General features: G+C 48.4%; 1 protein-coding gene across 2 annotated transcripts in view; it reads right to left on the bottom strand.

Moving 5' to 3' along the window:
• BCR (BCR, RhoGEF and GTPase activating protein) overlaps positions 1–14300 on the bottom strand; it is a 95692-nt gene that overhangs the window by 15882 nt on the left and 65510 nt on the right. For both annotated transcript variants that reach the window (XM_008632086.2, XM_017732247.1), the window contains exons 7-13: positions 14229–14281; positions 13745–13885; positions 4922–5043; positions 3515–3683; positions 2076–2195; positions 1121–1196; positions 433–537 (exon numbers count right to left, since the gene is read on the bottom strand). In XM_008632086.2, the coding sequence (XP_008630308.1) occupies positions 433–537; positions 1121–1196; positions 2076–2195; positions 3515–3683; positions 4922–5043; positions 13745–13885; positions 14229–14281 (786 nt within the window). The remainder of the gene's footprint in view (positions 1–432; positions 538–1120; positions 1197–2075; positions 2196–3514; positions 3684–4921; positions 5044–13744; positions 13886–14228; positions 14282–14300) is intronic.

Raw genomic sequence — 14300 nt, 5'->3', positions numbered from 1 at the left:
CGTTGTCAGTGGCACCTGTAATACCTTCTGGCACTGGGGGGCTTTTACAGTGACAGTTCTAGCATCAGCAAGACAGCATGGAAGAAATTCCAAGGAGAAAAAGTAAATTATAGAGGTTATGTCTACACTAGCAGATTAAGCAGTAATTTAGGATAGTCCCTGACACAATTTTGGCCAACTAGTGTTGTTCCAAAGGATTCTCAGACATAGCTCAAAGCTGTCCCGGGCTAGGACTCCACCAGGCACTCTTAAACCTTGCACAACAGCTGCATGAAAGGACCGTGTAATAGTTGATTAATGTATACTGGAGGATGCTTGCAACCCGTAGCAAAAGGGAACAGCAAGAGCAGTTCCAGGGGAAAGCACAAAATCAGGCAGGGGGAGAGTTTCACTGCAGCTGCACCATGTGAAAGCAAAACCCAAAAATCTTACCTTCCTTATTGATAGTGAGGGGAATGTTGTGGACTGTCTGAAGCTTCACACAGGAATTTGTTAGCATCTGGAGCTCCACCGATGTGAGAGAGAAGCTTTTAAAGCCTGCCATGGAGATTGAAAGAGAGAGGAGTTAAAATTCCAAGGAGAGGCTGGATGCATTACCCCTCATCCTGGGACACATAGGATAGTGCTCCCTGGGCACTGCTCAGTGGCAGCACCGGGGTGCTCAGGGCGGTATTGCTGCTGCAGCCCAACTCTACTGGGGGCATACTTCTTTCCTCTTCCAAGTAAAGTCTCAGGATGGTTCACAGGAAATAGAGGGGCTCTTAGTTCCTTGCAAAGCCAAGAACACCATGCCAAAAAAGTAGGTTTCTTTTGAATGGAGACAGGTAAAAGGGTGCGGTTCTTCCCTCTCCCTGGAACTGCACTGAGCTCTGATCTCTAGGGTAAATGGGAAAATCTCTACACACATTTACTTACTAAGTGCTCTCTCTACACATTCCTCCCATGTTGCTGCAGCCAGAAGTTCCCCAAACAGCCTCAGACAGGAGACATCCATATTGCACTGTGGATTTCAACGCAGATCTCTGTTTTGGCAGGGAAGCCTGTCCCACACCTTATCCTCTGGACCTCTGCTCCATTAAGATCACAGTATTTGTACCAATGACAGCTGAGAGATACTCACATTTCTTCTGCTGCTCCCGGATATTCTCCCTCCACTCCGCCCTTTCATAGTCTGATGAAATGAGGAATGTGTAACTCTACCCAGGAACATGGAAGAAAATAGAATATAAGAAAACAGAATAGAATATAGGAGACAGAAGAATATAAAAATATGCATTAGTCTGATGCACCACTGTGGGCTGGGCCTGCCTGCTCCCACCGTCCTCCAGTGCAAATTGCTGGATACACTGTTCTGCTTGTGTATATATGTATAGCACTTGTCCTGCATCACATCTCTGTCAGGGCAGGCAGGGCTCTGGCGATGTGCCCGTGGCACCAACACAGACAGTCAGAGCTAACAGAGCCCCACCCTGCCAAGGGCAGTTGTGGCCCTGCATCAGCTCCCATGGCCAGAAGCCTCCAGCACAGGCCTAGACACTGATGAAGCAGTGACAGTCAGGAAGCAGTGACCAGCTCAAGGATTTTCACTGAGCAGCAACACAACCTTATCAGACTCCTTTGCCATGTGCATGGAAAGGCCACGGTGAGAGGTTACAGCACTGCCATAGCAGGGAACACCCCTGACAGAGGACGACCCTGGCAGGGGCAGCTGCAGCCCTGAGGACACTGCCCTGAGTGTGCCAAGCCTTGAAGTCACAGGGCAATTTAGAAGGCAGCTGCTGCAGAGCTGGATCTTGGATGAAGGGCTGTTCCTACTGCTCCACCAGGACTGGTGCTGAGATAGGGGATTCATTTCTATGGTTATTTCTTAAATGCCAGTCTTGTATGCAAATTAGTCACAGCCTTATAGGATGTCATCATAACCTTGGGCACAGCAAGGGTGAGGTGTCTGCTGCTTGCAAAGTGCTTTGAGGACACAGCAGAGGCCACAAAGCCCTCCCTGTGCAGGAGCATGTACAGTCACAGACACAAGCCCCTGATCTCTGGCCCCTGAGGGTGACAGGGTGTGCTCTCACCTTGCCGTTGCGATTGTGTACCCGGAAGGCCATGTTGGGAGACATCAGTAGTAGGAGGGATTCCTGCTCCGACAGCTTCTTTTTCAACCTCTCAATGACCTTGCTGCCTTTATTGGCCCTCTGAAGGGTGTGGGAGAGAGGGAGACAGAGGACACGTGTTACACTCCAAATCTGCCCCCATTTAGATTAACCACCATTTTGAAAACCACCGTCTCTACCCTGTGAGTAGGTAAATGGCCCCAGAGTAGAAGAAATGCTGTCAACAGGATCCACAGGGCTCCCAGCTGCTCAGAAAGGTGTTACTTGCAGAATCTCCACTTGGACTGGGCTCTGTTTCTTGATTCCAGCTGTCCCAGCTGAAATGCAGAGGTGTGTGGCCACTGTCCCAGCTGTAACCTGTATTTTCTGTTCCAGGTGCTGCAGTAGCATCATGTCACTGAGCAGCCATATCACTGCCAGGTCCTCCAAGTGTTCTTAACTAAGAAGACTCTAAGGAACTTCTCTAGAAGCCGCCCAGAACACTCCTACTCACCACCCATTGATCCATTTTCATCAGAGGTCCAATAAAAATACAGTTTTTCCTGGATAAAATCCAGTCCCAAACCCAGCCATGTGTATTGTTTAGCACTGATGCACCAAAGCACGTCTTAGACACCTGCAGCTGGTGCGTAAAAGGCTTCCACAAAGTGTTCTTCCTAATACCTTACTTTTTCCAGGAAGCCCTCTTTAAAAGCCAGCCAGGACCAAGAGGCAGAAGCGTATTCTTTGGAAGCGTGGGGAATAATCTTCTCACAGCACATCCATGTTACTCATATCCTGCTCTACACATCACCAGTGTTCAAACTCTTATTTCTCTTTTAGGGTCCAGGAAGCTTTGTGATCTAACAACTCTCAGAAAACATGTCTTGCAAGCAAAGAGAAGCCTGGGCCAGAGACACTATGTCCATGTCAGACTGTCCAGTCAGCATAATTGCTGTTTTCCATATATTTGCTGGTGCTTTGACATCTGTGAAGTAGGAAAAAGCTTTAAAGGCATAACTGAGCCTGCTAAAATTCAAGAGTAAATGGCTTCTGATCAAAATCACTGGCAGGATCATAATTCAACAGCCAGAAATTGGCAAGTAACACTTCCAGTCCTTCTCATGTCTTCAGCATAAGATCCCTGCCCTCCACTTTGATGCTCATAGGTGGTTTTGCTGAGTAGAGGAGCTGCTGGGTACAACTACAGGGTCTTTTTATCTGTGCCTCCTCAAAGGGCAGCATCACCCAGGCTGTGCACTAGCATGAGCGAAGCACCTGGCTATCACAAGCCCCTGCTGAATGGTCTGTTGCAGCTTGGCTCCCCACACTGTGCAGCCCTGGGAGAGCTGCTGCCACCAGCACCTCATCTGAGCACAGACACTGAGTCTGCATTGCCTCGGAGTGCTCAACTCCTTTACCTTTTCCCGCTGGATGTCATTCTTGATCTGGGATATCTTGATCTTCATGGCATCCAGTTCCTCATCAGGTACCAATGGGATATTGGGCACTGCCTCAGACTCATCCACCATTTGGAAACTGAGGTCAGTGAGTGGGATGTACCATTTGCAGTCATACTGTTGGCTTTTTCTGAAAGGCAGAAGGTCCAAACATTTTACTATTACTGGTAAACACCCACTTGGTTTGACAACACCCACTCCTTCCCACAAGTCCTTCCCTGCTATAGTGCATAACATACAGATACTGGCCCAACTTTACTGTCATTCCCATATGGAGAAAGTCTTGACAAAAGGCTGCTTTTCAGCAAGACAGACTAGCAGGGCCAGTAGCCAGCACAGCATATAACAAGGCAACTTATTTTGTTATCTAGTTCTTTTCATCCTAAGGAACCACATCCATCTCCTGCAGACAATTTCAGTCTTGTGTGCTCTCTCTTCAAAGCCCCTGGTGTTGCAAAGTTCTAAAGCTGTGCCACACCTGTGACCTGGTGGCCCCCTGGGATCTGAACCTGGGTCTCTCCTGCCTAAGCTGGGGCCAAGGTGGGGCAGGTGAGCCAATGGATATAAACCTCTGTGTAATCCAACTGGGGAGAGAAACTACAGCTCACAGCTGCCATTCTCCAGGGATTTCACCAGGATAAGCAGCTCCCTTTTTAAATGTTTAATGTAATTTATTCCCTCTTCATTTCTACTGTCAGGAACATCCACTCTTGGGAATGTCCCACCCCTTTGAAGATTCATTCCTCACTAGCACGTGCTTTGAAAAGGGCAAGCATAACTTTTTGCTTGAGAAGGGCAATAAGCTGAGTGAGGTCTCCCCAAGAAGAACATTTACCAAATGAAGAAAAGCCCTATTTGAGGCAAGTACATTGGTAATGGTTCCTCCCCCCTCACTTGTGAAAAATGCCAACAAAACTGCTTTTTAGCTGCACTTTAGGGTTGACACATAGTCTGTTTACTGCACCTTTACCATTTTTCTGTAAAACTGTTAACAGGCTGTAGCTGCAAAGCCAAAATTAACAACCTCAGTCACAAAAGAAAGTGAAGAATGTCACCTATTAAAAGAAAGGGGAAGTAGAAAAATGAATGACATTTGTCCAGAATACCAGCAGCTACAGCATATCCTGCTCTCCTAGGTAGGTTCAGGGCATGGATGGGAGAAATTAACCTTTCCTGAGGGGTCAGGACTTAGACAGGATCTCATACAGTAAACATTCCCAGCTTGCCAATCATTTCTTGTCTAACTACATCTTGTGGATTATGGTTACCCAGGTCTGGTCCATCCATATGCAACTAAAACTGCAGGCCAAACCCAGGGTTCTGTTGCAGCTGAGGTGCAAAGCACGAAGTCCAAAAGGAAACTCTCACCCTCCTATCTGCTTCTTGAGCTTGGCACACAGGAAGAGATCAGTAAAAAGAAAGACATGACGTAGCTTGCGAGCCCCCTCCACCAGCTCCACCATGAAACTGTCCTTCAGCAGCTGCCGGTGCTGGGAAAAAAACAGGGAAAATGTTTCAGTGCAATATGAGCTCCACATGTGGCACTAGGGCAGCACAGTCCTTAGACATGACTCCTACCAGAGCAAATTCAGTAAATCTGTCTAATTCAGAAAATTTAAAAAGCCTACTAAATACTCCTTGCTGTCAACTCTGCTCCCTGCTGCAGCCCTCTCTCCCAGAGACAGAAAGAGCCATGCATCTTCTCCCCTGCCTGGTATTGGGTCAGACTTCGGGCTTCTCTCCATCACCTGTTCCTGAACCCAAGTGCAGTTTGCTGTGAGTCACTGCCCAGCTCCTTCGTACCAGAATCCCTGAATCCCTGCCAGCGGATCGTCCCCTCCCAAGCCAGCAGAGAGCAGCAAACACCGCTTCTTCCAGAGTCACTTCTCCCAGAGTCACTTCCCAGCATCAGCCTCAGCCACCCCAGCAGGGATAGCAAAACTCTCCTCGACCCCCTCCTCTCCCATTCCCATAACGACTTTGTCAACATTAACAGCTGAATGCCATTGCTGCTCCTTCATTGCAAGTGCTGTTAAGGGATAATTCCTGAACACGTGTATCTGGCAAACTTCTCAGGAGTCCCTTATCAGTCTGTGCTTTAAAAGGACCATCTGGATCTACCCTCACCATGTGCCTATTGAAATCTTCTTTATATACCATATAAAGATTCCCCAAACCTAGAAGATGCAAAGAAGCTGCACAACTCTGACGCCTTTAATCGTGTTTCTAGTTCCAGGGAGTTTTACAGCCTCCTAAAGAAGGCGCACATATCGGTAGGCAGAAACACTGCTTTCCTAGTTCCCTTATGGGGGAGGCAGGGGGGATGAATGACTCCATAGTCGAAAGACCAAAAGGCTGGAATGTAGGCGCTTAGACAGGTGGCTGTGTGCTCATTTCAGTGACCATGACACAAGTTTCATGCCCTGCTCCATGCTCAGGTCCTCCACTGTGCTGTCAGAATCAGCAGGACTCAGTGCACACCTGGAATAGATACCTCCCACAGATTTTCAAACAGAAGGCAAGGCATTCAGCTCTGGGCAAAGTTTATTTCCACCAATATGTATAACTGTCAGTGTTGCCTCACTTCGCAGCCAGTACAAGCAGGAACCACCAGGTTCCCCACACATGCTAAGGAACTCTTCCCTGACCTGTACTTCCTTTGTTATTCCAGCTAAGAGGATGCTCTTCTGACACCACTAAGTGACACATCAGATGTCCCACATCTGCCTAGACAGCACTGTGGCTGGAGACAGGAGAGTTCTGCTAACCCTGTCCAGGGCTAACCAGCATCTCCCCAGCTGTCTCACTGCCAGCCTTGCCCACCCCCATGCTCAGGACTCGCCCCTGAGGCCCTGCTGCCCTGCCCCATGGCTGTGACCCCCACCAGCGACACACACAGAGAAGGGTCTCCACAGGGCACCACGAGAGCAGCTCCCCTGGGCAAGGTCAGGACACCCACACCAGAAGTGATGCCTCAGTTTCTCAGGTGAGGCCCCTGGGTTCTGTTTGCTGCGTGACTTAACAAACCCTGAACGCATTCCCTGCTGAGGGTGTGGGAGTGCAAAGCCCTGCGCTGCCTCTCCTGCCTACCATTCTTCCCATCTTGGCTCTCCAAAATGAAAACAAACCACATCAGTCCTGAGCCTAGCAGGCATCATGGCAAGGAACATGTGACAAAGAAATGCCCTTGCAGACATCATTCGTCTTTCCACAGTCTGTCCCACAGCACCCTACACTTCCTGACAGGGACTAAGAGTTTGCATTTTCCTGTCTGCAGCTACACAAGCACCACAACTTACTGTGAAAGCACATGGAGTCAGCAGCTCATCTTGGTGCTGCCTTCCATTACACAAAGGTCCTGGAAATCTGTGAGCAGGGCAGCAAAAACTGCACTTTTCTCAGAACTGCGGGAAGCAAGGCTGCTCCCTGGCAGACTGCTGCAGCATCTCCGGGCAGGACTCTGGGGAGATCTGGCATCCAGCAGTGCTTCAGCTCAGAAAGGCCTGTACATATGTTAGTGTTTATTTTTAGGTGGGTGTGATCCTCCTGGCTTCTTCTCTATGCTTTTTGAGATAACTCCTGCCTGCACTAATGCCTTTGCTGCTGATGGGCACTTGAGCACGCCTTTCCCTCCTGCCTGGAGAGCAAGCCCCAGATAGGGAACTAGAAACATTGAGCTTTGAAAATAAATAAACAAACAGGAGGAGGCATGCTGTCAGTAGCAAGAACAATCTCCTCTCCTGCAAAGAATTTCATTTGGGAGCAATAATAAGCAGGGAAAGATATTTTGTGAGCAAGCCAAACCCCTGATCTCAAGTTTCTAGATCTGATGCATATTAATTACACTGCAAATCAGCTCAGCTCCTCTGGAGCAATGAGAATAGCTGCTTGCTGCCAGCTCAACCTCTGCACATTGTTCGTAGGTGTAAAGATGTTCTCACGGCTTACTCATCTTTGCTACCCATCAGGATGTGGCACTGTCCTTCCCCTGCCTGGCAGTGACAAGGTACAGTCCTGACCTGACCTTCTGTCCACCTCTGCCAGGCACTGGCAGTGTGTGAGATGAGCCAAGGCCCCAGGCCAGCACCCTGCCGAGAGCACATCTCCCCAGAACCAGAGCAGAAAGCTCAGCCATTCCATGCCAAACGACTCAACAACCTTCACAGTTCCCACCTGGGGCTGAGGTGGCACTGAATTTATTTGCGTTAGCACTCCTGGGAACCAAACCCTATCACTGACACAGACACAGTGCAACCCCGAGGCAGCAAAAAATCCCACAAAGAGAGCTGGGTGGGAGAGGACAAGCCTGTACTTCCTAAGCTGGGCTGGAACAGAAGGAAAGAGGTGAAAGGGGTATACTCCAGTCAGTCAGAAGGAAACACTGAGCTTCCCAGACCCTTCATTCTTCATATCTTCTTGCTCGTGGGAGCTAGTTGGGAAGGTCTGCCTCCAGCAAGCAGTGGGTTTGAACTGCCACAAGAGCAACCAAGCATTTGGGGAGGAGAGTACAGGAGAAAACATTTGTGGATCAAGTCAGGAAATTTCTCCTTACTACCAGCTTTTCTTGGAAAAGAGGGCTTTCATTAGGGCTGGGCACAACAGGCATGCCCCAGGCTGCTCAGCATCCGTGGGGCTGAGGAGGGGCACTTCCAGCAAAGGGGCACATCCTTTGCTGCAAATGAGTCATCTTGCCTGAAGGTGCAGCAGGTCAGAGGGAAACAATAAAAGGATTTCCCAATGGCTTACCAGATCCCTGCCAAACCCCACAGCGTGGGAGCAAAGGGCACCTTCCTGGACCTCCTGACATGAGTCAGCCCATCCTCTCCCAACCCTGGGGGAGCCAGCAGGCCCCTCAGACAGGACTTGCGCCACTCAGGAGGCTTCCTCAGCTCTGCAGTTTTGGAACCAACACTTTGGTCAACTCCTCCCACCCAGGGCCACCAACAGCTATTCCTTTGGTGGCCTCCCATTAAATGGGGTCTCCTGAAACACAAGGTCTTTTGGCTGGGTGATCATGCTGAACATGCCATACAATAGCTCTCATGTTGGAAACCATCTCTCTACCTTGTTCCCGGAGTTACTGTTTGTTACAGTTACCAAAGGTGCTGAAGATTTCCTAAAATAGCCTGAAATAACACTAACAACAGAAACACCAAATAAACATCCAAGAGAACATAGGATTAGGGTGATAGGGCGACAGCAGCAGGAGAGTGGCAGAGTGATCCCCTCTCTTCCACAGAGGGCCTCCAAGACTGTCAGGTGTCCAGCACAGGAGCTCAGCACAGCTTCAGAAAGATGTTCCAGGAAGTGTGGGTGAAGATTTTGTATCATAATAGAGTGAATTAGGATCATCTTTAGTCTCTCGCACAAGGCCTGTGCTGTTACCTTCAGTGGCTCTTGCAAAGCTCCTGTACTGGTGCAATATAAGTTCCAAGTCTCTTTTCCAGGCCCTGCTTTTCTTTGCGTGTTTTCATCTGCTCCTCCCACCCGCTTCAGTGCTCTGAACAAAAGAGCTCTCCCTGTACCTTTTCCAGTGCTTGGTTATCCTGTTTGGATTGCCTATTGCTGTCCTCCTCCTCCTCTTACCTCTGTCACTGAACATCTTCCCCTCCTCTGCTACCAAGCTCACGACTACCTTGTGCTCATCTATTCATCCTACAGTGTTTTTGTGCTGTTTGCATATGATAAATCCTGCTGCTGTCACAGACTGATTAACTTCAGGAAGTGTGGCCAACTTGTCTGAGACACATTACAAAAGTGGAATTTAAAAACCTACTCGAGCAGACCCACAGCTGCACAAAAGGCCATCTCCCGCTTGTGTGCCGAGGAAAGAGCTCATCCGATGTGGTGACAGCAGAGGCCTGCAGTGCGTGTGGGTGAGAGCCCCGAGAAGGGCTGGGACATGTGTGAGGCAGAGGGAGGAGGGGAAAACCAGGGGATGGGTATTGGCACGTGTCAGTGAGGAAGAGGTGGTTCGGCTTTCTACAGAGCGTAGGAAGAAAATGATTCCTCGTGTGTGTAAGTGTGTTGCAAGACCAGCACTGCAAAAAAAACCAAAAGGGATGCTCTGCCTAGGGAGTTAGACTGGCTGCTCTTTGAGCATTTTAATAGTCTTTTTTTTCTTCCCAAAGCTCCTGTCACCAGGAGCTCTCTGGCTCCAGCTGTAAGACAGTGTGAAGCAGCCAAGATAACTTCTGAGTGCTCTATTGCCAACATCTGCCCAAGGCCTCCAGGAGCGGTAGGCACCAGGCCCCATGCTGTGCATGGCTGTGCCTAAGCTTCGCTTCCAGCTTTTCAAAGGCTTCAGTTTGCACTTCTGCTCCCTTGCACATGTCCTTTGTCCTTTTCCTTCTCTAGCACACTTGGCCTCTACAAAGCCAAACAGAAGCTTAAGGCAATGATACCCAGTCCTTTGACTGCAGTTTAAAACCACATTTAGAAACATGGTAGAGCAGCTTGCCAAGCAGCCTCTTCTCTCCAGGGCAAGGACAAAGGGTGTACAGTAGCACAAGCTGATCTGTGATGTGATCCACTGGGCTTGATCGCAGAAAAAGCTGCCTGTCAGCTCCCTTGTGTCTGGACTGGTGCTGATGAGACCAGACATGAAGCCGCTCAGCCAGCAGTGACCCAAAATTCCAGGTTCCATTCCTCTGTGCCACTGTGGGATCACACAAACATCGGTATGAACACTTCAGAGAGAGTGGGAGTACATGGTCAGGGCAAGGCAGAGTGGCAGCCACCACACTCAGGTTGATCTGAACTGCCCTGGAACAACACTCTGCAAAGAGCACGAGAGGAACAGCAGTCAAGAAAGGGACCACCACCTCTCAAGTGAACTCTGCAATTTTTTGCAGTTTCATTTGTGCTTTGCACAAATGGACTGAATTAGCCGGAAACACCAGCCTTGACTTCTGGCAGGGAAAGACACAAGCACTACAGTCATTTGCATCTGGGCTTAGCTGAAAAAAACCCAACATGCAGTACCTAGAGCTGTTCTGTTAGTAAGACTAGAGAAGGTTATTACTGCCCTCCTTCTGAATGTAATAGTGGCACATCCTTCATCTCAAAGCATTTGTTTTCCTTCTTCCCCAAGGCACTGTCCCTAGCAGAACCTTAACCTCATTCCCTGTTTAAACCAAGACAACAATAGGGGTGCAGAAGGATCAACAGCAACAAGGAAGATGCCTCTTCCATGGCCCCAGTGGGTGACTCTCCACCACTCACATTCCGAGCCACAAAGTATAGACCTACTAAGATCCCCTTCCCCTCCATGCATTTGCTTTGTTATTTAGAGGGTTAGCAAAGTGGATACCTGTAGATTATTCATTAAAAAGCAGTTAAAAAGGTAAAACTATAAAAGTAGAAAGATGGGAAGAAAAGAAGGGAACAAGAGAATGTAGTGGATCAAGCTGAATGGAAACAGACCCAAAAGGCCAGAGATGGCCCCCCGGCTCCCCTGTGCTGCCAGGCTGGCACTCTCCTGGCTCCTCTATACCGTGGTCCTTAGCAAAGTCTGCTACAGTCAGCAAGGAACAAATTCTCTGTTCACAGGCTCACTCCACCAATATTGCCTTCCCTGCTGCAGCTCTTTCTGGCCCTCTGGTGAGGGATTTTACTCCCTTTGTTCCCATCTCTTTGCACTACCTGCAATACTCATCCAGCCCAGCAAATTAAACCACATGACAGAAACCTTCCAGTTCCTATGCATAAGTATAGATTAGAACAAAGCCTCTGGAGCCCAGGAGAACCAGGGGGCTGGAGCACAGGATGGACACCTGGCATCACACACGGAGCCAGCAGGCAGATCAGGCTGAGTCACTGCTCCCAAAGCAGGGAATCACCTCTGCAAAAGAGAAGAACACTGTGCTGATGAGCCTGTACTCTCTCCTGACCTACACTCCCCTCCTTAGCAGCCTGTCACTAGGGAGATTAACAACTGGCTGCTTTCCCCAGTTCAAAGCAATCCTGAAAAAAAGAGCTGGAGCAAGAGGCTGGCAAAGGAGATTTGATTCCTCCCCACAACACACTCAAAGGGAAAAAATATTCCACATAAAAGGCAAGGACTGGGGAAAAAAGATAACTGAGATCAGCACCTAAGCAATACATGAGGGGAAAAGGCTGTTTTACCCTCCTTCCTTTCCGCCAAGGAAACTTCAATGGGAGGAAGACAAATAATGAAAAAAGCCATCAAAGCAAGCTGGTGATTCATTAAAATAAAAAATGCATTATGCATTGAGAGCAGTCAATTAGGAGATGCAATCCACACACTGTCCTGTCACCCCGGGGGAAGCACCAGCAAGGCGAGTGGGAGGAAAGGGTAAGTAGAAAAGGGAAGATTTACAGGCATAAACAAAACCCAGCTATGACCCCAAGCTGAGCAGCTTGTAGAAGGAACAGCCATCACTAACCCACACAGAGTAGCCAGGAGCAGATTTCTGTCTCTGGATTACTACATGGAGAGTGAACATACTGACTCTCAGGACACAGAGGGCTCAACTGGGGCACTACTGCTTTGATAGAAGTGGGATATTGGTGCCAAATGACTAAAGAAAATATTCCCGGTCAGATTCCCAGAGTGGAAGGCAAGTCCTTTTCTTCCCTGGGCTCAGTAAAAGCTGTGTGCAGTGAGGAAGGGCACAAAGGGCTCCCAGTACCCCCCAGCATACCCACGGCGCTCTCCTCAGGTATGTCCTCTTCCTCCCTCCCCACATCATACCTGGAGTCACTGCAGGACCAGTGAGAGTGTGAACAGGCCTGCTGAGCCCAGTCCTGCCGTGCCTCCCTTCCTGCTTTTTAAGATCTGACAAATACACTGCTCCAAAAAGTGATCATCAGGTTCATCCTCCTGAGCCTGCCCCTCTGCCTGGGCTCAGGCACCTCATTAGGATTCTGCATGACACGTTTCAAAGCCTGCACCCCTCATTGAGATGCTGACAGACAACCAGAGAACACAAACTGCTCCCTCCCCTTCGAGGGGCATTCTAGCCTGTGCTTTCTGTTATGACTCAATCAGCAGTCACTTTAACGAGGCCATCCCCCATCACTGAGGCACTGGTGACTGATGGCTGAGCTTCTGCCTCAGCCTCCAATTGCCTGGCCTCTCCTCTTCTTTTCTCAGCTGGAGGTGTCCTCGGTTGACAAAATGAGACAACAAGCAAGACAAAGTGCACCAAATTCCCAGAACTGCAGCTTCCAGCAAACCTTTTGTCAGCTGAAAATCAGTTTAACAGCTAAAAGCAAGCACGTTTAGTTGTCAGGATTTGGGAAAAAAATCATGAAGGTTCATGGTATCTTAACAATCTCCTGGGCTTTGTAAGAGATGTTTTTGCACAGGGTAATTTGGGTCACTGTTGATCAGCCCATGTCTGGAATGCTGCCATAGTTCCTCTTACACATTTACTATCTGAGCTGTACCTCCCTTTGTCCAACCTCCTACATCCTTCTCTCTCTCAACACTTCTGCCAGTCCTGGCCTTTCTTCATCAGGAGGGACTGAACCCCTTTTTAATGGAATTACAAGGCAGCCGAATCAAGCCATTGAGGAATGCAGACTCCACCACAGAGAAACTCTGTGGCCTCCCTGCACAACACTGCATGCAAGTGAAGGATCTGCACATCTTAGACCTTTCTGGGTGCAGTCCAGCTCCTAACAGAGCCGAGAAGGGTTATATTACACTCTTAGGAGTCAGTCATCTCCCTGGCTTTCCCAACCTATTCCATTTGTTTTGCTTTCCAGTCACATTTAAAACACTCTCCTTTAGAAATAAGGATGCGGAAAATTAATTTTATGGTGAAAATTAAGATTCTGGAAAACAGCTTTTCCTAATCTTTCATGACTTCTGATGTTTCCTCACCTTCTTCTCCCCCCTGGCTTCCCATTTGGTTTCAGTTTGCAGGTAAAATACAAATCCATTTAGTGCACGGCAATGTGCATCATAGAAATGGATGTATGACAAATGATTATGACAATGCTAAGGACAAAACTCTAATCATACTTTTCCTCTCGGTTTCCAAACTGTTTTCTGAAGAGAAAACAGAGGGAGCTGTACCACATCCTTTAGAGAACAAGGACACTGCATAAACTGTATCTTAGCAACAAACAGATTAACAGCATAACTTCCTAGCCAGCTCTACAGAAAAGACATAACTAGTATTTAGAAACTGAGAAAATAACAAGAGCAGGAAGACTCACCTCCCCTTTCTTTACAGTCATGGATTGCCGGCGAGGAGTGATCTCCTCGTTGATGCTGGAGAGGAAGTTCTGTGATATGCGCAGAGCATCCTGCAGCAGGGGATGGTCAGGGTGGCTCACTGGAGTGTGCTTGAGCAAATCCTGACAGTAGGAACACAAAACAGAGAACACAATCATGAACAGCACTGGATGGCAGAAGGGTTCGAGTGCCCCTAATTAGAGCTGTAGGACAAAATGCTCCAGCTTCTTCATATAGATTAGAGCAAGGATTTATCTCTAGAAGATAATAATACTCTGCACTTGGTGATATCACTGAAAAGATAGCAGCATCCTACCTACAGACTCCATCTCCTTAGTGTAAAGGGAAGAAGCTCTTAAGCAGCACAGGTTTATTTTTGCAGTCCTGGAGCTCCATGGAAAATGTGAAGGTCAAAGAAAATAGGACAGCAGTCTAAAGTTTGAAAACTCCCCTTCAGATACTTACATGCAAGACAAGTGTGCTGCGAGTCACTCGATCCACTGGCTTTTTTAACAGAGCTGTGAAAACAAAGCAGCA

The sequence above is a fragment of the Corvus brachyrhynchos genome, unplaced genomic scaffold (genome assembly GCF_000691975.1).
Source record: "Corvus brachyrhynchos isolate BGI_N302 unplaced genomic scaffold, ASM69197v1 scaffold864, whole genome shotgun sequence".
NCBI classification, from domain to species: domain Eukaryota; kingdom Metazoa; phylum Chordata; class Aves; order Passeriformes; family Corvidae; genus Corvus; species Corvus brachyrhynchos.
This window is presented reverse-complemented; position numbering and strand designations above follow the sequence as displayed.